Source organism: Lepus europaeus, chromosome 22, assembly GCF_033115175.1.
Source record: "Lepus europaeus isolate LE1 chromosome 22, mLepTim1.pri, whole genome shotgun sequence".
NCBI classification, from domain to species: domain Eukaryota; kingdom Metazoa; phylum Chordata; class Mammalia; order Lagomorpha; family Leporidae; genus Lepus; species Lepus europaeus.
The window spans coordinates 33680557-33703483 of record NC_084848.1 but is presented as its reverse complement, the minus strand read 5'-3'; the positions used below and the strand labels follow the sequence as shown (position 1 = coordinate 33703483).

General features: G+C 50.4%; 1 protein-coding gene across 3 annotated transcripts in view; it reads right to left on the bottom strand.

Moving 5' to 3' along the window:
* Window positions 1–22927, bottom strand: part of ZFYVE26 (zinc finger FYVE-type containing 26) — an 82884-nt gene that overhangs the window by 8397 nt on the left and 51560 nt on the right. For 2 of the 3 annotated variants that reach the window (XM_062181787.1, XM_062181788.1), the window contains exons 29-41: window positions 21591–21727; window positions 19443–19474; window positions 18450–18586; window positions 16665–16885; window positions 14230–14377; window positions 13758–13967; window positions 13057–13275; window positions 7824–8021; window positions 6272–6471; window positions 5474–5615; window positions 4542–4601; window positions 3761–3943; window positions 1701–1745 (exon numbers count right to left, since the gene is read on the bottom strand). In XM_062181787.1, the coding sequence (XP_062037771.1) occupies window positions 1701–1745; window positions 3761–3943; window positions 4542–4601; window positions 5474–5615; window positions 6272–6471; window positions 7824–8021; window positions 13057–13275; window positions 13758–13967; window positions 14230–14377; window positions 16665–16885; window positions 18450–18586; window positions 19443–19474; window positions 21591–21727 (1932 nt within the window). The remainder of the gene's footprint in view (window positions 1–1700; window positions 1746–3760; window positions 3944–4541; window positions 4602–5473; window positions 5616–6271; window positions 6472–7823; window positions 8022–13056; window positions 13276–13757; window positions 13968–14229; window positions 14378–16664; window positions 16886–18449; window positions 18587–19442; window positions 19475–21590; window positions 21728–22927) is intronic. The other variant, XM_062181789.1, reaches the window with a different exon arrangement.

The window sequence follows — 22927 nt, the reverse complement described above, 5'->3', positions numbered from 1 at the left end:
TTCTTCTGTATTCAACCTAATGAATTTAATTTTTTTTTTTTTTAAACATGAAATCCGGGGAGGAAAACACACACCATCAGGAAAGCTGAACTTGGCTTCTCTTGTTTGGACTGGAGGCACGGGTATCTCCCACGCTCTCTGTCTCAAGAATCCCAAGCCTGGTGGAGGCGAGAGCCCCTTCCTGCCCTGGCCTGGTGTCAGCAGCATGACCCTGGGGAGCCGTGCTCCGGGATGGTGAACAGTGAGGCCCTCACGGGCTGCCCTGTTCTGCCCTGGCAGTAGCCTTTCGGCCGCACAAGTCCCTCTGGGTTAGCAGGTGGGACTCTGCTGGCTTAGCATAGCAAGGCTCCATCTGTCTTTTTTTTTTTTTTTTTTTTTTTTGCATTTTTTGTCTTGGTCCCAAAACTCTTTCTTTCTTAAACTCAGTTACACATGGGCTCCCAACAGCTCTGGGTCTGGCAGGTCCTGAGCCCAGAGAAGTGACCCGGTCCTGCAGTGTGGGTATCTACTTGATGGGTGCTCTCACGGGGGTCATCAGCTCCACCTGGCATCTATGGTGCTACACAGATTTCACAAATTGGCAGGCAGAATTCCTACCCAGAGAAGAACAATCTGCCCAGAGAGTCTGGAATGGAAAGTGGCTGGAGCTGGTTTTTGGTAAGACTCTGGTCTGAGATCACTTCAGGTCCGCTGAAGGGAAAAAAAAAATCTGAGAAAGGGATGGCGATGGCCTAGACTTGAGTGCGTGTCTTTCCCAGGCTCCAAGCCTCTGTTGATGGGAAGCTCAGTGAAGGCTGGGGAAAGAACCACATTGTCTGGGCATCAGGAGAGCTGGGCAACTGTCGTGCTGTCGGGGTCTCACTGTGGTTCTAGAAAAGTAATTCTCCACCTTCCAGGCTCCTCCCAGGCTGCTACAGTAATAACAAAGGAGCATTTACAACATGTGCTGCTTACTCCTCGGCCGCCATCCCATTCCGTCCAGGGATCTCTAACGGGGAGCGGCCCTGCGCTCCTGGAAGGAGCTGTGTGCCTGACATCAGTGTTCACTGTGAGGGACCCAGCCACCAGCTCATCCCTCTGCAGACAGCCGGGGCCCCTCAGCCTGGCCACGCCTTTCCTGGCCTGGGGGTTTTCCTACAGATAGGAAGGTGCTGATCCTGTGGTCGGCCAAGATGGAGACCACTGAGAGTACTTTGAGTCTGGCTGGCACTCCTCACAAAGGCAGTGGAAGCCAAGGCTGGCCAGTTTCCAGGACAGGGAGGAGTTCACGGACCCCGGGGAAGAGGCTCATTCTGCAGAATGAGACACCAATGGACACTGTTGGCCTAAGGGGTGGCTTTTTTTTTTTTTTTTAAACCACTGTACCTTTGCCCCTTCGGGGAAAAGAAATGCCTTTCTAGTCTGGGAACCCCATTCGTTCAGTCAACCTAAGGATGGAAGTGACGGATCGCCAGGGGCTCTCTGTGGAAAGACCTTGGTAGATGGCAGCTCCAGAGTGGCCTGGGACGTGCTTGTCTTGGGGAGGAGGAAGTGGCAGCCATTGTTCACCTGGTTCCCATCGACTCCCTCCCTTCTGCACCCTTCTATCCAAGCTTAGCTCCACCTCTGGACAGCAAAGACACTGAGATCCAAAGTTGGAGAGAACCAGTGTAAGGACCAAGGGATCATGGGCATTGCCAGGGTAGGAGACACTGGCTCACCTTGTTGTCATCATTATGTATTGCCTGGATCAGGCCCTCCAGCTCCTGTGCAGAACACAAACAAAGCAGTTAAGAAAGGGAAAAGGGTCTTGTCCAGTCTCAGCTCAGCCATTTGACTCCAGGTGGGCAAGCCTGCCTGACTCCTCTTTTTTTTTTTTTTTTTAAGATTTATTTATTTATTTGAAAGGCAGTGTTACAGAGAGGGAGAGAAGGGGAGACAGAGATCATTCATGTGCTGGTTCACTCCCCAAATGGCTGCCACAGACAGGGCTGGGCTGGGCCAAAGCCAGGAACCAGGAGCCAAGAGCTTCTGCTCGGTATCCCAGGTGGGTGGCAGGGGCCCAAGCACTTGGGCCATCCTCTGTTGCTTTCCTAGGAGTATCAGCAGGGAGCTGGATCAGAAATGGAGCAGCTGGGACTTGAACTGGTGCCCATATGGGATGCTGGCATGGCAGGCCATGGCTTTAACCTGCTGAGCCACAGCACCGGCCCCTGACTCCTCTTTTTTATTTTTTTTTACTTATTTATTTATTTATTTATTTTTTTGACAGGCAGAGTGGACAGTGAGAGAGAGAGAGAGACAGAGAGAAAGGTCTTCCTTTGCCGTTGGTTCACCCTCCAATGGCCGCCGCGGCTGGCGCACTGCGGCCGGCGCACCGCGCTGTTCGGAAGGCAGGAGCCAGTTGCTTATCCTGGTCTCCCATGGGGTGCAGGGCCCAAGCACTTGGGCCATCCTCCACTGCACTCCCTGGCCACAGCAGAGAGCTGGACTGGAAGAGGGGCAACCGGGACAGAATCCGGAGCCCCGACAGGGACTAGAACCTGGTGTGCCGGTGCCGCTAGGCAGAGGATTAGCCTGTTGAGCCACGGCACCGGCCTTCTTTAGTTTTTTAAAAAAATATCCATTTATTTAAAAGGTAGAGGGACATGTGGTGGGAGGGTAGACAGACAGATTTCATCTGCTGGTTCACTCCCCAAATGGCTGCAATGGTCAGGTCTAGGCCAGGCTGAAACCAGGAGCCTGGAATTCCATCTAGGTCTCTCATGGGTGGCAGGGGCCCAAGCACTTGAGCCATCTTTCACTGCCTTCCCAGGTGCGTTAGCAGGAAGCTGGATCAGAAGCAGAGTAGCTGGGATTGAGCCAGCATTCTGATAAGGGATGCTGGCATCCGAAGTGGCAGCTTAATCTGCTGTGCCACGCCAGTCCCTTCCTTTTTAGACTTAGTCCTGCTGGAAGAGCCACAGAGGGAAACTAACGGTAACAGCGAGCTCGGGAATTTCCAGAGCAGGAACAGCTCCCGAGAGGCCTGCCTTTGGCCTCCACTAATGGATGCAGCTCTGCTCACCCCATGAAGAAATCACGGCGGGAGAGAGGCTTCCAAGGTCACCTGCTAGCCCACCCTGACCTCTAGGAAGTCAGGGAGAAGCGCAACTCCATCAGCAGGGACACGTGCAGGCACACATCACATCAGACAAAGGGACACTGAGGGACACCTTCTGGGGACAGAGGGTCATAACCATTAATTCTCTTTACAGGGAAGGGTTGATCAGAGTGAGGCCATAATTACTGAGGAGGTACAAAGATAAAGGCATCTTGCAGCGTTTCAGGCACAGTATGGGGAATGGCAACATAAAGAGGGGGATAGGGGTCGGCACTGTGGCGTAGTGGGTAAAGCCACCGCCTGCAGTGCCAGCATCCCATATTGGCACTGGTTCGAGTTCCAGCTGCTCCATTTCTGATCCAGCTCTCTGCTATGGCCCAGGATAGCAGTAGAAGATGGCCCAAGTCCTTGGGTCCCTACACCCACGTGGGAGACCCAGAGGAAGCTCCTGGCTCCTGGCTTCAGATCGGCACAACTCCTGCTGTTGCTGCCATCTGGGGAGTGAACCATTGGATGGAAGACATCTCTCTCACTCTGCCTCTCCTTCTCTCTCTGTGTAACACTGGCTTTCAAATAAATAAATAAATAAATAAATAAATAAATAAATAAATAAAAAAGAGAGAGGGACGTGCAGACACCGAAACAGAGGGAGGGGATGCGAGGCAGGGGACGGAGCACCTGGGGCGGAATTCTCCGGAATGCGTCCAGGCAGTTGAGGAGGATGGTGTCCCCGTCACTCTTGGCCGCCATGCCTGACTCGCTGACACACTTGAGCAGCTGCCGGATCTCGCTGTACTTCTCCTTCTCCACCAGCTGCCGGGCAGCCCTGCAGTAGGTGGCGGCAGCATCCAGCTGGAAGTCCTAGGGTGGAACGTGGGAAGACGACTTGAGGACGATGGTGGTGGGTGGCGTGTGCAAACTCCTCTGAGACACGCACGCTGCACACAATGCCCAGTGCAGCTCCTGGGGTGTCTGTGTGGTGACAGGGGCTTGGGGAAGCCACCCCTTGGGGTCCTAGTGCCTGTTCCAGCTCCTGCCCCAGTGCCACAGCCCCCCTTGTTCCTCTTATCCCAAGAACAGAAAATGTACTTCAGAGCCAGCTCCTGTGCAGACAGAGGATTGAGGGGGAGGCGTTGGGGCCAGTGGCAGCCACGCTCTCCTGTGAGGGTGAGCAGTGGTTCTGCAGGGGAGCAATGGTAAGGAACTGTCCTAAAGCTGGCCTCGGGGAGTTATCTGATAGCCTTTGATCAGTTTGTCACTGGTTATTTGGCTTTTGGCGAGGTGGCCTAGAGCCATGAATTTGACGCAGTTCCCTACCGCCCATCTCCTGGATTTCCCCCTTAAGAGACGTGTAAATCTGCTTTTCTTAGGGTAAACATTTTCTGAGGAATAATTCCTCACAGAACAGTGGCCGGGCACTGACGGCCCACGGCGTAATCCTGGATAAACTGGGTCACACCTGCAGAACACGGAATGCGATTCCAAAGCCATCTTCCACGTTTTTCCCCCCGAGCATGACCTGAAAAGAAGAGGAGGACATGCTCAAAGATGCAAGAGTCATTGCAGTAAGCCCTGGAGCAAGGACAAGCACGCCTCTGTGTTCAATGATTCAACCAATATGTACTGAGTTCCTACTCAGTGCCAGGTGCTAGGGATCCAAGAGCCAGCACGTGCATTTTATATCTGTATGTATTTTAAAGAATGTGGCCAACATGCAATACTTGGTACCTTGTTATGACGGAGAAAAACTAAAACCAGACTTGGTGTATAGTTGAAAAACAAAAATGCTTCCAGATTAAATCAAAAGCCCCACGTGAATGATAAAGCACCTACACACTGAAGTATAAAATGCATCATGAGAAAAATGAGAACCATAAAATTAAAAAAAAACAAGAAAAGGCTTGGTCCCAGCTTTCTGTGGCTCACATTGCCATGGTGAGGAAGCCACCCAACAACTGAAGCAGGGGCGAGGGGCTGGCAGGTGGGGAACAGGCTACTTGTGATGCCTGCCGCTCATATTGGAGTGCCCGGGTTCAAATCCCAGCCCCGCTCCAATTCCAGCTTCCTGCTGATGCGCACACTGGGAGGCAGCAGTGATGGCTCAAGTCCCTGGGTCCCTGCCACTCACGTGGGAGACCAGACTGAGTCCCAGTCTCCTAGCTTAGCCTGACCCGGTTCTAGCTGTTGCAGGCATCTGGGGAGTGAACCAGCCAGATGAAGATCTCTGTCTGCATCTTTTCTCTTTCAAACAAAACAAAAATAAATAATACAAAGTTAAAGAAAAGCACACAAAATCTAACTGTAGTAATTCCCAGACAATCACAGTTGCAGTAAACGTTCTGAAAGATGAGAACATCTGCCTGGCGTCTGAATCTGAGCCATCGCACGCACCTTGCAGGCAACGTCCATCTTCATGTGGTTATTCCCAAACAGGGTTGGCAGAGGCAAAGTGGTGACTTCAGAGGTCCCTGCACTTTCGCACCGATGTAAGAACCGGGTCACCTCCATCTGCAGCTGAAGTGTATTCATGTGCCTGTGGTGACAGGATAGCACGCGCCAGCCTCGTGAGGGGCTTCCAGGGTGGGGTGATACAGGCTGGGTGACCGAGAAGTCATAAGAAGAAGCTGATGGGAAAGGGACCCAAACTACCCTCGCAGCGGTTATGACAAGAGGAAAAGAGGTGGCCTGGTGCCCTGTGTAGACAATAGTTAAGGTGCTCCAGCCACCGGATGAATCGCTGTCTACTGAGCACCTAGAAGCCAGGACAGCAGCAGAGGGCAAGACAGATATGAACCTAGGGGAGAGAGGAACTGTAAACAAACATCAAATAGGTAGCTATTCAAAGTCTGGGTGGGGGGCAATGCGTGGGGTGGAGTTTTCTTTAGATCCTGTGCTCAAAGCAAGGGGCCAGCCAGCATGAAAGCCAAGGACGGACTGTGGCGCTACTAGCAACTGAGCTTAGCAAGGGAGCAGAGAGCAGCAGGAGGCAAAGATGGGGCCCGGCGACGCAGGGTACTGGTGGGAGTTTGGAGTTCAGTCTGCTCCACGGCAGGCTTTCCAGCTGTGCCAGATGCCACAACTGGCCCACAATGGCTCCTTCTGGACTCTTCTTATTCAAGGGTTCAGGGAATGGGCCAGAGCAGCTTCATCACCGACCGGAACACCATGAGCTCCCCGTGCCTCGAGTACCTGGACACGTCAGCTGCCGTCATCTTCTTTCGGAAGAAGGTCGTTTTCTTCCTCCCAGGGCCGCGGGATGTTTCTTGGAGGTAGATCTTCAGGTGGTCCTTGGCCTTCAGCAGCCATGAGAGCTTCTCTCCCAGCTCCGTGTAGGACTTTGCTTTGTGACTGAAGAACCGGATGCAGGTCATGGCAGCCCGGACTTGGTCCTAGACAGGAAAATGAAGGCTCAGGTCAGCGGAGATCAGGGATGCCAGAAGGTGGGTCGTGATGGAAATTCTGATCTGATTCCCAGCCATGACGCCTGGTTGCCAGTACCCACTCTGAGCCCAGCTGAACTGCTATTTCGGTCAGTCACTCCAAGGCCCAGGCAGTCCTAACATGAACTGATTGGCTGGGCTCTTGGGTAGGACATTGTTCCACCACCAAAGACATCTGAAACAAGCATACTTTACAAACATTTAAAAATATTATTTGGGCCGGCGCCGTGGCATAACAGGCTAATCCTCCGCCTTGCAGCGCCGGCACACCGGGTTCTAGTCCCGGTTGGGGTGCTGGATTCTATCCCGGTTGCCCCTCTTCCAGGCCAGCTCTCTGCTATGGCCTGGGAAGGCAGTGGAGGATGGCCCAGGTCCTTGGGCCCTGCACCCGCATGGGAGACCAGGAGAAGCACCTGGCTCCTGGCTTCGGATCAGCGAGATGCGCCGGCCACAGCGGCCATTGGAGGGTGAACCAACGGCAAAAAGGAAGACCTTTCTCTGTCTCTCTCACTATCCACTCTGCCTGTCCAAAAAGAAAAAAAAAATTATTTGGAAGGGAGGAAGACAGACACAGACACGGAGAGAACTCTCATCTGCTGGTTCGCTCCCAAATGCCTGTAAGAGCTGGGGCTGAGCCGGGTGGAAGCCATGAGCTGAGAACTCCATCTGGGACTCCCCCCTGGGTACTCGAGCCATCACCTGCGCCATCTCCACTGCCTCCCAGGCTGTGCAATAGCAGGAAGATGGAAGGAGAGGGGCCAGGACTGGAGCCCATGCACTCTGATGGCACACGTGGGCATTCCAGGCAGCGTCTTAACTGCTGTGCCAACCGCCTGCCCCTGCCAAAAGGATCTTTCTGGTTCTCCATCTAAACAGCTTCCCTCTCACTCTGGCATGGAGCAACTCAATCTCTCTGATTTAGGATGGGCAACCCTCGGGCAGACGGGGAGGAACTTGCTCCTTCTCCCTCTATACGTTTTCTCCAGAGATACTTTCCCATCATTCCTCGTGGGTTCCGCACTCGTGCTGTCCCCTCCTGAAACTACCAGACTTCTTTTTCAACCTTAGCATCTCCTGACTGCTGAAGAATGCCACGAGTGACAAGATGACAGCCTGCCTTAACATTTAGGATGAAAATGCTAATTCTATTCAACAACGCTACAGAGCAACGTGGATTTGCTCTGGGGTCGGTCACATTGCAAGAACAGGGACCAAGTGATAGCCTCAGCTCCCTCATCTCGCACAGCTCAGCCTCCCACGCACGGCACGGCATCGGGGACACGAGACGGGGCCGCTGTTACCTTCATAAACTGCTGCAGCTCATACAGAATGTGATAGTAGTTCTTCTTCTGCAAATGTTGGCAGGCAGCGATCAAGTACTTTCCCCAGCTCTCCAGCGTCGGATCGATGGATTCCAGCAAGTTTTCCAAAGTGTGCAGTTTCCCACTCTTATAGCTTGGCTGGAAAATGCCTTCTATGAAGACTTCCGGAGGACTCTCCTAGAGCAGGCCAAGGAGAGAAAACGAGGTGTTGGGCCCGGCTCTGGCACTGTCTGGGACCCTCTGCAAGTTTCCTTCCACTCATGCCCCTCCAGCAGTGCTTCTTGACCTTGAGGGCAGCACAGGAACCTTCGAGAAACCCCCTCTAGTGACTGCCCCCCTTCCCTCCTTCCTCCTACTCTCCAATTTCTCTCCTGGGACATTCTCCTGACCCGACTCTAATCTAGCTTCTTGTGCCTATAGTGCCACTGAAACTGCCCCTCAGGTCACCAGTGACCTCCAGCCGGTTAAATCCAACAGGTAACTCTTGGTCCTCAACAACTGAGGATCTTGGTCTATTGACAGCTTTTGATATGGGTGATGGTTTCCTCCTCCTTAATACTCTTTTTTGTGCTTTTTTGTTTTTTAAAGTAAATTTTAACTTTTAACTGAGAAAAACATTCTTTACTTGGCCTCCAGGTTCTCTGTCTCCGGCTGCTGCTTCTCAGTCTGCTTTGCTGATCCCCCAGCGTTCCCCGGGCTTCAGAGGAGCCTGCCCCCTTTGCTGTCTGTGCTCACTCTCTTGGTGGTTTCATCCAGTCTCACTCTCTATCAGCTGATGACGCCTCAATCCCCATCTCCAGCCGGTTCCCTCCCCCTGAACTCCAGAGCTGCATATCCAGCTTAGATCAAGTGACCTCCTCAACGTGTCCTCTTGGTACCTCCCAGACTTAATATACCAACAACTGCCTTCCTGGTTGTTCCTTGAAATCCGCTTTTGCCATGCTCTTCCCCTTCTCAGATGGGAACCCCATTCTCCCAGTTGTTCAGGTTAAAACTTAGCCTCATCTTTCCCTGCACACTCCAGCATGAAATCCACCAGCAGAGCCTAGTGGTTCTACCATTGAATTACACTCAGCCTCCGACGACTTCTCACCACCTTCACTGCACCATGCCGGCTCACGCCAGCATCACCACTTGCCAGGATTAGTCCGAGAGACCAGTCCTCCCTGGTCTGCCATCCTCTGCTCCTGCCTCTTTTCTAAGTTAAACACCAACAAGTCAACCTGAGCAGTTTTGTTAAGACCTAAGTCAACTGCTCCTCCTGGGCTCAGTCTGGTTCTCATGTTCAGGGCAACGTCCAAGTCTTCCCAATGTCTATAAGCCCTGCGTGATTTGACCTGTTACCTTCCTGACCTTGTCTGCTATTGCCCCAGCCCCAGCCTTCCCTGCTCAGCCAGTGGCCTTTGCCCTGGGCACTCTTCCATGCTGGCCTGTGCTCCACCTGCCTGCATGACTCAGTCCTCACAGCCATCACTCTTCACTCTGGTCTTGCCTTCCCTGAGTTCTCCATCAATAACTTCACAACCCACCCTTGCCTTTGCCTTCACTTTATTTTCGTCTTGTTACTCACCAGCTACACAGTATATTCTATTTATCTCATTTAGTGTCTTTCTCCCTACCATACTGGGAGCTTCATGAGGGCAGCTATGAGCATGCCTCAAAAGCTTTGTGGAATATGGAATTAAAAGATAAATCTATTTGAGTGCAAAAAGTTGAGGCATACAAGGAGTTTTAAAAAGTTCATGATGAAAGTTCATGATGAAAGAAGCAGACATGAATTTCAAATTCATGTCTTTTGAGGCTGGCATTGTGGTATAGGGGGTAAAGGTGCCACCTGCAATGCTGGCATCCTGTATGGGCACCTGTTCATGTCCCAGCTGCTCTACTTTCCATCCAGCACCCTGCTAATGGCCTGGGAAAAGCAGCAGAACATGGCCCAAGTGCTTGGGACTCTGCTACCCACATGGGAGACCTGGAGGAAGTTCCTGGCTCCTGGCTTCAGCTTGGCCCAGCCCTGGCTATTGTAGCTACCTGGGGAGTAAACCAGTGGGTGGAAGATTCTCTCTGTCTATTCCTCTCTCTAATTGTGACTTTCAAATAAATAATCTTTTTTTTTTTTTTTTTTGACAGGCAGAGTGGACAGTGAGAGAGAGACAGAGAGAAAGGTCTTCCTTTTGCCGTTGGTTCACCCTCCAATGGCCGCCGCGGTAGCGCGCTGCGGCCGGCGCACCGCGCTGTTCCGATGGCAGGAGCCAGGTGCTTCTCCTGGTCTCCCATGGGGTGCAGAGCCCAAACACTTGGGCTATCCTCCACTGCACTCCCTGGCCACAGCAGAGAGCTGGCCTGGAAGAGGGGCAACCGGGACAGGATTGGTGCCCCGACCGGGACTAGAACCCGGTGTGCCGGCGCCGCAAGGCGGAGGATTAGCCTGTTGAGCCACGGCGCCGGCCCAAATAAATAATCTTTTTAAAAAAATCATTTAATTCCATCTTCCACAAACCTTTTGAAAGATTTTTAAAATTTTGTATGCCCCCCTGCTCTGCCCCCCAGTGCTGTATGCCTTCCTATTGCTCAGAATAGTCCTTGGCTATTTAAGAAATATTTGTGAGCCGAATGGATAAACGCTGAACACTCCAGACCAGCCCCTCAGGAAACTGTACACACATTAGCCTTTCTGCTTCTGAGGCCCATTTGTCATAGAGACCCTGAGTCATAATTCCTAATCCATAGTCACAGTAAAGAAAGAGAAATCATCTTGGCATTGAGGCTTTTAAGGACAGGAGGAACTACTGGAGACTACAGGATGACTCGACTCAATGGCAGTACACCATGCCGGCCGAGCAGCACTGGGTTTGCTGAGCTGTTTAGAAGTGGGCAGGTCTGGGCTTTGACAACATCCACAGTGGGTGAGGGTCAGGGGCCCCTGGGGCCCCTTCTCTGATATTGGCTATTCCTCCCTGAGAAGCTCAGATCTAAGCTGAGCATTGCAGGCCACACTTTAAGGAACAGGGGCATCAACTAAGCAGGAAAGGCACAAGTCCTCAGACAGTAGCACCTAAGAACTTCCATTTCACCCACGCATCAAGCTGCTCGGTCATTCATAACTGGGACCAGGCCAGGGGCCTCGACACACAGATGAATAAAATGAGGGCCTTCCCTGGTCCAGCTGGGAAGACTCAATCATGAACGAACAGCTACAGTCCTTACACAGTGGGACAAATACAGTAACAGATACAAAGGTAGTGCACAGGAAGACGTGATTACTGCTATCCCATTGTTCTGTGAATGTTCAACAGAGACTGAATTAAAGGATCTGAGAAGGGGTCAAACAGGAGTTTTCCAAGAAAACCAGGAGATGTAGAGAAATCTGGATAGGCAAGAGAGCACATGAAGACATGCGGAGATAAGATACTGCATGGCACAATCAGAAAAGTGAAGTAATTGGATGAGCCTGGAATTTAGGATGTGCAGTGAAGATATAGTGCAGAAATAAGGGACAGCCCTGTAGTGAGTTTAGGGATACGGACTTTGTGCTGTGGCCATGGGAATCCACTGCAGGTCTCTGAGGGAGGGCAAGAACATGAGTGTATTTACGTGTTAGAAAGTGCGGGCCAAGAGGCAATAACAGAGGGAAAAGGCTGGCTCCAGCACACCTTCCACGCCCTTGGCAAGCAGGTGCAGTTTTTACGATGTTTTTATTCCTGTGTCTACCTGTTTGAGAATAAAGGTAAGATACTTCAGTTCAAGGGTGACTGTGATTACAGGAGATAAAAGGAAGGCTTCATTCCTAGCTCTGGCCAAAGCAAAGCAGGGGAAATGCTGTTGTCAGCTTCTACCGAGATAAGCAAGTAAGCAGCTTAGCACTGCACGGCAGGTGCCAGAGAGAAAGGACTGGGCGATTTCCAATCTCGATTTGTGTTTGAGGGAGCATCTTTACCTCTGAACTCATTCATAAATTGAGGAAAAGGACGTATGTTAGTAATTAAACTCCAAACAACACGGCTTCCGCTGTGTTCTTGAGAGCTGGCTAGCAGCTAAGAGAAGGCAGCTGGGCATTCACTGACTTGGAGGGGGACGGTTATCACGAATCTGAGAGCTGTTGATTTCACTTGGAGCAGTCCTACAAGATAGGTGGGTATCACAAAAAGTTCTTGGAAAATACAACTAAAAGATGTTCATTTTGGTGTAAAAATATAATTGAAAATCAGTGCACATCTGTTTTATAATATGCATTTCCATGAACTTTTTGAAGACCCCACATTTGCACAGATTTCAAATTTTTTTTGTGTCCAAATAATCTTTTCATTCCATTTTCCACAAGTATTTCTGAAGTCCCTTTGTAAGGTCAGTCTGTAAACTTCTGATGGCTGCTGTTTTGATTCAGGGCATCTGAATGATACAAGTTGACTTAGAGTTCCTTGTTGTTTCCTATGAGATCTTACATGCATGAGCAATTTCTCAGAAAGTTATGGAACTTTCAGGTAAAAATGGAATGGCCAGGGTCACTGTGAAACAAGAGTCCTGACTGCTCACCAGTGGCTCTCAAGAACATTAGTGGTGTCTGCCTCCCGTGGGATGGCAGAGGATGTGAGAGGAAAAAAATAGTGCATGTTTTCCTTTTGTCATATATATGGGGCTCCATTGTGAGATCTGTGCCTTGGGTACTTTCCAGCCCTTGAGGTAATGACTCTGGATGCCGTCCCTGGCCAGGTGAAATACAGTGTGGTCACACAAGGTTATGCTACACGCCCGAGTCTACAGAAGGCACAGATGCCACACCGGATTCCAGAGAACACACTCTTGACTACTACTGACATCAATGGTCGAAGACTGAATTTTGGAGCATTTCAGAAATCAGATTTCTAGATGCGGGATGTTCAACCGAGGAGGTCTATGCAAACATTTCCAAAACCCACAACAAACCTGGTCCCAAGCAGTTCAGATCAGGGCGACTCAATCTGTACTCCGTTCTGCTCTGTGTTATGAGAGAAAGGATGACGTTTGCCCTTGCCAGTCAGGGAGGGGATCTGGGATCAAGGTCATGACTTCACACTCATTGGATAACAGTTGTGTGGGCAGTTTTCCACTGTGACCCGACTCTGCCAGAGCTGCTCTCACAGCCTCACACTGGGTTAGGGTTGAGGGGGTTCCCAGCCCCCCCCCGGAGCGCAGAACAGGTGAGTGTGCCAGGTGCATGGGGGGAGGAGCCCACCTTGTTGAGCAGGTGCAGCAGGGCTTCTCGCAGGCAGCTGTGCCTCATGTAGAAGCTGATGATGGCCAGGTGGGTGCTGTAGTTGTGCAGGTAGAAGAGGCATTCTTGGTAGTAGGTGTTGTTCATGAGCTTCCCCTCAGGAATCACCTCCAGGGAGAGGCTCTGGGTCCGAAGAGTGGCCTCCAGCTCCCTCAAGGTGGCAAAGTAGTCGTCATCCTGCTGAGGGGACGGCAGAGAGCCAAAAGGGAACTTAGCTTTCAGCAGCCACTTCCAGAGAAATCTAACGGTGTGCACAGGCGCTCACAGCCCTGTCCGAGGACGGGAAAACAGGCAGAGCTACAGAATCCTGTATGCTATAACCTAGTGTAGCTCCAATCTCATTCAAAATCCTAACACAGAAAATTCATCAAAATCCTAGTATTGATTAGTCTGAGTATGGGACTGTGTGTATGTGATTTTCACCTTTCTAAAAATGTTTTCTGTCACTTCTTTTTTGGTTTTCAATTTGGCTTCATTACTTATCTAACCATATACAGCTACTTCTCTAACTGTATATAATGAGAAAAGACAAAATGGAAGCCTGGCAGCTCTGAGCCAGGACCAGCACTGTGTGCTGGGTGTAAACTGATCCTCTTCCCCAGGTCATTACTGTTCCTGGGTCTCTCTGCCAGAGTTGGGCATCCTGCCGGCTCTGCTCTTACCAGGGCTATGAGTGGCCTCACTGTGGACTCCAGGTACTCAACCACATCCTGTACCAGCCTTGAGCCATGACTCAGCTGATTGAGGTCAAAAGGGGGCTTCAGACAGCGACTGAACTTCTCCCGTGCAGCGGCGAGGTTCCCGGCTTTGAGGCAGGCCATGCCCCAGGCATGCCACGCTCCCGTGGAATCAAGCCCCGTTTTTGTGGAGACCTGGAGGAAGAACGACTCGTTTTAGCGAGAGGCATTTACATCCAGGCCTGGGAGTCCCAAGGTACAGCCTATCCCCTTGCTGCTAATCACCTTCCTGTCTCCCCTCAAGGCCCCACCCCCACCCCCACCCGGCCCGGAACACTGCTTATGCCCTGGATACCTCCCGATGGTCAGGCCTGTGAGACATGGCAATATCTATTTGCAAGGCTAACCAAGGACAACTTCCTGCAGAGGGCAGAAGCAGCTTTCGTCTTTGCCTCACCTCAACGCCCAGCTGGTAGTACTCAGCCTCCAAAAGCTGGTTCCTTAGCCTGGTTACGGCAGCCGGCTGCAAGATCTGCTCCAGAGACGGCACGTAGCGATAGGCAGCAGTGACTAAGATACTGAGCACGTCAACCTTGCTGATGTAGCTACAGGGGGAGAAAGGGCAACGAGGTGTCACTGGGTTGCTGCTTGAAGGTTTTCCATTTCATTTCCCATGTGAAGTGTGACCGGGAGAACTGACAGGTGCATGGCACACACACTGTGGGTGAAGGCTCTGAAGTCATGACTCCTGACTCCCAGCTCCGTCACTCAGCAGCTGTGACCTAGGGCAAGGTAGTGTCTGTCTCCCCATACTCATCTTTGAAAAATGAATATAACAACAGGGAACTTCAAGGATAAGATGAAATAACCCAAGTGAAACTGCTCTGGAGAGTGGCTGGAACGTTTTTGGCATTGGTTAATGGTTAGAGATTACTGTTTGGTGCAGGGGTGCCCTGAGCAGGGCTTCTATCTGAAGGCCTCTAAGTTCAATACTGGGGACTCACATGTTACCCATTTGCTTTCTGGTCCTTTGGGACCCTGCTTGCTTGAGAGAGCACAGATTCGGTACTGATGGCCTCTATTTCTGGTTGGTACAGAGGTCCTAGGGGGTGCTGTGGGGCAAGGATGTCCTGGGCCTTTGCTCAGATTCTGGTCTCTTGAACTTGACCTCCTCTTTCTGGGCTAAGCACTGGTCTTCATTACAACCCACTAGGACTGCCTTCTGTGATCACACTCCTGACACCTGATGACTGTAAAAACTCACCAAGACAGAGCACCCAGAGGGCTGGGTCATTCTGCCTGGTGTTTTCTGAAACAAGCCTTCAACCAAGGTTCCTGGTGTTGTCTGATAATTGCAGCAAAAGCCCTTGTGGATCCTGACTTGACCACTGATATCCCTGGAAAGGGGTCATGTACCTTCGTGGTTATTTATTTATTTGAAAGGTAGAGTGACAGAAAGAGGAAAGGAGGGGGTGTGAGTTTATGTAAATGCCAGGATGAAGAGAAAGAATGTGTAATGTGGAACCGCTGATGTCAACTGTCAAAAAACCAGGACAACTGTCGTGGGTGAGAATCCTACTGAAGTGCTAATCGCCCTCGTTTCTGCCACCTGCGGCCTGAAGCCAGTATTTCCTCTCTGTGTATTAGAATTGAAGGAAGGTACTGGACTTGATGTTAAACTGTGTTCTCCCCAATCTAAGCACCCTTTTCTTTTAATAAATAGATTTTTAGCTGATTTACATGGTTGACATTTGGAGTATGCTTGGATATATTTTTACCTTTGCCTTAAATCTTTTCTCATGTTTCCTTTGCTTTCTACCTCTCACTAGATTGTCAAGTTTTTATTTTTCTCCCCTCCTTCCACTTCTTTCTAGTAGATTTTTGGTTCTTCTCATGGTTATTTGGAAAACCTGACTTAACATATACCTATTTCTTCATTTATCAATTGAAAACACAATACAGAATCCATAGTCTCGACACAAAAGAGCAGCATTGGCTCCTTTTCATTGCCTTCCACTTCTCATGCCATGTCCTGCTTTCCTGACTTCTTGCTTTTGTTAGTAAAAAAAAAAAAAAATCACTAATACTTTGGGCATGCACGGTATGTCCCAGACTCAGTTCTCAGCTCTTTGTTTGGATGATCTCATTTCATCTCTACCACGGCCCATTATTTTTAATCCCCATTTTACAGAGGAGGAAACTGAGACCCAGAGGGGTTAACAGACTTCTCCAAGATTACAGAATTAGGACTCGGGGTTCTCCGCACTCCAGGCTGCCTAGTGAGTTTGCAGGCAACTCCCAAGGTAGGCATTTACACTTCAAAGACAGTTACACTCCTTGCTCCCAAATCTGGTTAGGACCCAGAGCTGGGGACACGTAACCTGAGTCACGAATCTGGGTGGATTAGCAGGGACCTGGGAGTTTTCATTGCTAAGTTAATGAATGGTGTTGCGTAGGAACCTGCAGGAGGCCTAAAAATCATGCCTTTCTCACAGGTGCTTCCACTTTATGATCCAGATTCCTACCTGGACCAGGGAACAGACCACTCCCAAAGGTGCTTTTATAGATCTATTATCCGGAATTCCCTGGGGTCAAGGCCACGCTGGAGTAGAGTTCCTACAAAATTAATTACTGGGCATTTTGGGAGGATACATTTTCTTTAAAAGACAGGGTACAGCTAGAGGGAGTCAGCTCCAAGGATAGATCCTGGGAAAGAGGACATGGACCATCAAGACAGGGTGTGGAGGATCCCTTGTGATCCGGTCACAGTGTGCCACCAACTCAAACTGTCATGCAAAACTTTTGCAGCACGCTGTGTCAGGCTGGGGAGCTGAACAATCAGAGCGGTGTCAGGAAGAGCACTGGACAGAAACCACAACCACAGAAATGCACCTGTCACACAGCGCCAAGTCCTGGCTCCGGCCGGCCTTGACGAACATCATCTTGGCGCTGAAGAGCAGCTGCTTCATGATGTCTGTGAGCAGCCCTGCGTCCACCTCTGGGTTGCTGAGGCCCTTGGACAGTCTGCAGCAGTGCTCAATCAGCTGGTGACCGCACGCGATGCTGTCCCGGTGCAGGTTCAGGATGGCAATGCACAGGGAGGCACTGGGGGCCTGGCCGTGGTAGAAGGAGGGAAAACCACACACTGACTTCAGGGACCAAAGCATTCTGGACGAACGCAGCTGGGCAGTAGGAATTATCCTTCCTGTTTCAAGAGACTGGAAAAAGACTGGAGGAAGGAGCCACAGATTCCACGGTGAGCAGAAGTGCAACTAAACAAGTGTCAGGGCACTGTCAAAGCTCTGGTTGCTAGGTTTTGTCATGTACCTGGGAGGAACGTTGCCATGACCAAACGCTCCTAACATTTTGAGAATGTCCACGGGTCTCCTCCTTTTTATGGTCTACTGTCCCACTAGACAAGCTCCCCTTATTGCTGGTGTGGATTGTGGCAGGCCCCTTGCTCATCTGACCACCTGGAGGACTCTTGCTTCAGGCCCCAGACACATTGCTGCTGAATCACTTGCAAAAGCATGCTGGGAAACCCTTTCGCAGGTCCTGGTCACCTACCAAGCTGATGTTCCCTACTGCAAAATTCAAGGTCCAACAGACCAGCAGGCTTCCTCAATCCTACTTCCTACTACCTCACAGGAAGCATTCTGTCCATTTTAAACAAGGCCTCATTCCTCAATCATACCCCGCCTTTTTTTTTTTTTTTTTTTTTTTTTGAGAGAGACAGAGAGACAGAGAGGGAGAGAGCTAGTCCCATGTGCTAGTTCATCCCTCAAATGTCCACAATGGCTAGTGCTGGGGATGGACTAGAGCCAGAGCCAGAAAACCTCAATCCAGGTCTCCTACATGGGTGGCAGCTTGGGCCATCACCACTGCCTCTCAAGGTCTGCTCTGGGAGGAAGCTGGAGTTAGGAGCTGGAGATGGGATTCAAGCTCAGGCATTCTGACATGGGATGTGAGTATCTTAACTGGGTCTTTTTTTTTTTTTAGTAATTATTTATTTACTTGAAAGGTGAAAGTAAAGAGAGGCAGAGGCAGAGAGAGAGAGGTCTCTCATCTGCTGATTCACTCCCCAAATGGCCACAATGGCTTGGGCTGTGCCAGTCCGAAGCCAGGAGCTTCTTCTGGGTCTCCCATGCTGGTACAGAAGCCCAAACACTTGGGCCATCTCCCACTGTGTTCCCAGGCCTTAGCAGAGAGCTGGATCAGAAGTAGAGCAGCTAGGACTTGAACTGGCTTCCATATGGGATGCTGGCGCTAAAGGTGACAGCTTAACTCACTATGCCACACTGCCAGCCCCTTATCTGGGTCTTAACTGCTAAGTTAAACACCTGCTTCCTGTCCTGCAATTTTGCATACTGTTTTTGCTCAGACGTTTTAGCTTTGTACTTTCTGTTCTTCCCCTCTCTTCACACTCCTCACAAACCCTAACCCTCTCCTTTTAGGTGTCTGCTACTCTTCCAAGCCTTCAGTGCTGCCTGGTCCATGAAGCCTTTCCTGATCTCCACTTAGGCCTATGCTCCTATTCTTGGCCTTCCCTGGCCCACTCTCAGCTCCCACGTTATGGCGCTATAAGCAGGTGGAGGCCAGGCTGCCCTCCCTGCCCCCCACCTCCGTCTCTCCTGTTACACAGCATGAAGAGATGGCAATGACTGTTAATGCAATTACCTGCTCGTAGTAAAATTCACTCCGCACCAGCTCGTTTTCCTCTTCACTCAGATTCAGAATCCACTCCACCTCAGCTGCCTTGGGGACCCTCACCACAGCCGAGTATGGTGGGCTTTCACTCTCGGAGCTGTCTGGTGCTGAGAAGACAACAAAATTGCCATTCACACATCAGTCACTGACGGGCAGCTCAACCTGGTCTCGAGCAGTGGGTTGGTGTGAGATGCAGGCAGATGCTTCCCTGCTACTGGAGGGCCCCCCTTTCTCCGTCCTTGGTCCCTCTTATTTCCTTTAGGAGGCTCCACAAAGTGCTGCACATCCTCAGGCATACAGCTGGGATGAGTGCTAGTGTTTGTCACACAACCCTGTTGCTTCACCTGAGACCCCTGACAAGTGCAGGTTTCCTAAATAGATGGCAGGGCCATTGAACACGCCTAGAAACTAACCTGCGGCAGAAGGATACAGGCCAAACTGTTACCCGTGATGCCCTAAGGGAAGCGATGTAGGATGGTGGGGAAGAGGAACGGAGGGGGTACAAAGAGGAACAGTCTACTAAAAGCTAAGGACCAAACTCTTTGGTTGCTGGTCTTCTCGATGCTAGAAGCAAATGGGTCCATGTGATAGCTTAATATGATGACTGTGAGAGGAAAGAGGCTGATAGAAAGGCTGAGAATTTTTTGGCAAGCAAGTTGGATAGAGTTGAAACGGAGTGTGTCCGCTGCAGCTGATACACTGAAGGCAGAGCCGACCTGAACGTGTAACCAGGGTTGGGGAACCTTTTGTCTGCCAAGGGTCATTTGGACATTTACAACATCATTTGTAAGCCATACACAATCATCAGCTTCAAAATGAGCCTGCTGTATGTACACTTACTGAATTCTGAGTTCCATCTGCAGTTGCCTTGGAGGGCCAGACCAAATAATTTTGCAGGCCTTATATGGCCCACGGGCAGGACCTTCCCCATAAAGAGTCAGAGAGAACGAGATTCAGCCTTACCTTCGGATTGGCCTGGATTCTCCTCTGGTGCACTGGAAATAGAAAGAAAAAGGAATGCTTTGATCACGTCTCCTTTTTTTGTTTCGGGCTTAGCATGCAGCGTTGACATCCACTCTGTTATCTGAGTGAAGTATCAGGGGGTCATTCATGATTCTTTTCTCTCCCTCACCACGTCCTGTCCCTTCCCTCTCCTAATGTCCCATGCTGCTTCATCCCTGCCTCAGGAAGAGCCACCATCATTACTGCTAGAGGAGGCACCAGCTTCCCAACTTGTCTCCTGTCAACAGCTCTACTCTGCAGCTGCACCAAACTTTAAAAAAATGCCAATCTGGTCACATGCCGCTCTTGCTTAAAATCCCTTGGTAGCTCCTCAGGGTAACGATATCCCACATTCACACAGTTCAGCAGACAGAGCCTTTTATAACTTAGCCCCATTATCTCTTGAGGTTATCTCCTGCCACCCATGATCTGTACTCAAGCTATAAACCCCTGACCTACTCTCCACCGGCTATGGTCAACTTCAGCTGACACCACCGTGCACTAAGCCCCAGTGCCACAAGCCAGAGCCTAGGCCTCTTATCTGCATCAGGTGGCTGCTGGTTAATCCCAGCTCCTGACACCAGGGCGAGCCCCAAGCCTTTGTGCCACTTAGACACCAGCAGCTGGGTCCAGGGTATGCTGGACAGACCCTTGGTCTATTCCCAGTCCCTCAGACAGCCCACATCTTTTCCTGTCCCTACCTTTGCAGTTGTTCCTCCCACCTCTGGCCATGCTTGCTTTTGTCCTCTTTTCCTATCAACTCCTCATCTTCTAAGGCCAGCCCTCCAAGAGGAGTTTTCTCTTTAGGAAAATCCTGATCATTGGACCACAACGTGTATGCCTCTACCACTGTACCTCTTCAACAGTCTTGTGGTCTGTTTGTGGGCTGTCTCCCTGTTAGATGGGGGTACTTTGAGGATAAAGTGGTCAACGTTGAATGATTGTTGCTGAAAGAATCCCCATCAATACGAACTGGACATTTCAAATCTCAGCAATCCCTGTCCCCAGCCCCAGGGAGGGGGCAGTGGAGTCCCAGGTCATAGAAACTGTAGAGCTGGCTCGATATGTCTTCCTTTCTATGAGATCAGTAATTATCATGATGAATGTTGACCAAAAAGGTTCAGATTAAAACAAATCTGGGGAGGGGGCTGTTTGGCACAGTGGTGAAGACACTATTTGTGAGGTCCACATCTCACACGAAAGTGCCAGGGTTTGAATCCCACCTCCACGTCCAATCCAGCTTCCTGCTAATGTGCATCCCAGGAGGCAGCAGGTGCTTGGGTCCCTGCCATCCATGCAAGAGACCTGGATGGAGTTCCAGGCTCCTGGCTTTGGCCTGGCCCAACCCTGGCTCTTGTGGGCATTTGGGAAGTGAACCAGCAGATGGAAGATCTCTATCTCTGTCTTTTTGCCTTTCAAATAAGATAAAAATTAATTTTAAAAAATGAACATGCATCTATTCAAGTCAGTTAGTTAAACATGGAGAATCAGCAATTCTGTGTTCAGATGGTTGCTTTGGCTCATGTTCCCAGATGCTCCAGGAGTCCTGGATTTACACTCTTTAGAAAAAACTGTACAACACTAAGCCAGCAAAAATGGTCTTGTTCTGTTTGCCAGAGGAATGAGCAGTTTCTGAAGTGTGCTCCTAGGTGAATGCTTTGCAGAGAAATATAAGGGCTCTTTCAATTGTGGCTAATAAGGCAGGACAACTATCTAGCTTAGAACTGATTCAAGTGTTGTACACTCAGTAGAGGTGAACTGGTCCCCTGGGTCCAGATGAGAACAAATAAAGTGAGAGAGGCTGGAAACAGGTGAGCAGACAAACTCAGATCCATGGCCCCTGCTGTGAGAAGGGCTGAAGAACCACGTGTCTTGGTTTCAGAGGGAACATCATATAAGAACTTTGAATACCACTTCCTCTTGCCCCTACTTCCTCTCTTGGTGGTTTCTCTGCCCAAGGTTGGTCTACAAACAGTTCACCGTGGAGCTGATGGTGATTCAGTGTGAATACTGAATTACACAATTTGGGGAGTGTTTCATATTTGAAACGGAGTGTCAAGGCAGGCGGCAGGGGTCAACAGCAGTGACATCCTGCTGCAGGACACTCACTCTTTGTGGAAGTAGCTGTAGCACTGGTCACACACGCGAGCGGGGTTCTCTCTGCAACCTTCCACCACCATCTTCTTAGTGGAGCAGGAGCTGCACACGAGCCGGCCACAGCGGCGACAGTGGTGCCGCCTGTTAAACTAAGGAAGGCCATGGGGAAGAGAAGGGACAGAAGGTGAGACTGCAGGCCTGTGAGGACGCCACCATCAATCCATTTACACTTGGTATAGCCACTTGTGGCTTATTCAGAATACCAAGTGCATAGGGCTTTATTGAAAAGGAGCACCTGGGCCAGCGCCGCGGCTCAACAGGCTAATCCTCTGCCTTGCGGCGCCGGCACACCGGGTTCTAGTCCCGGTCAGGGCACCGATCCTGTCCCGGTTGCCCCTCTTCCAGACCAGCTCTCTGCTGTGGCCAGGGAGTGCAGTGGAGGATGGCCCAAGTGCTTGGGCCCTGCACCCCATGGGAGACCAGGAGAAGCACCTGGCTCCTGCCATCGGATCAGTGTGGTGCGCCAGCAGCAGCGTGCCTACCGCGGCGGCCATTGGAGGGTGAACCAACGGCAAAAAGGAAGACCTTTCTCTCTGTCTCTCTCTCTCACTGTTCACTCTGCCTGTCAAAAAATTAAAAAAAAAAAAAAAAGCGCACCTGGTCCTTAACTTTAAGACACTGACATCTTTAAGATATTTCTTGGGTGATGGCAAAAGTGCCGAGTCATAGACAATTTTGCAGTAATTCCTGACAAGCTCCATCGTGTAGGGAGGCAGTAAAAAAAAAAGCAGTAGGGAAGAAGAGACTTTCTCAGCCAGGGAGGATCACACTTCTATATTGTATTGCTGCTGATGATGAGCAAGTGTGGTCTACAAAATGCTTTTGTTGTACTGCCTCATTTTGTTATGAGACGGTGGTAGAGATCTTGCACTTCTTTTACAGAAGAGGAGGAAACAGGTCAGAGAAGTTACATCACCACTGTTTTTATCAGCACTAAGCTCATATGCCAGGTAGGCACTGTGGTAACATTTATGACTGCTAATAGCTCATGAGACAAACAATATGCATTTCCTCCCTAGTTTACCTATGAGCGTATGAGAGGGAACAGTTGATAGTCACTTTATTATTAGGAGGCAGAGCCAGGATTAGAACCCAGGTCCTCTGCCTCCTGAGCCAGCACCCATAACCACTGCCAGCTCATTTCCCTTACTGTGAAGACACAGGAGGTAGAAACAAGACCCTCTGACGCCTCCGGCCTCTTCCCTCATTATCTCATGAGAATGGCAAAGACTTTAGAATTTAAGGCTATCCGAGGGGTATCTACTACCTGTCTGAATCCACAGAAAGTA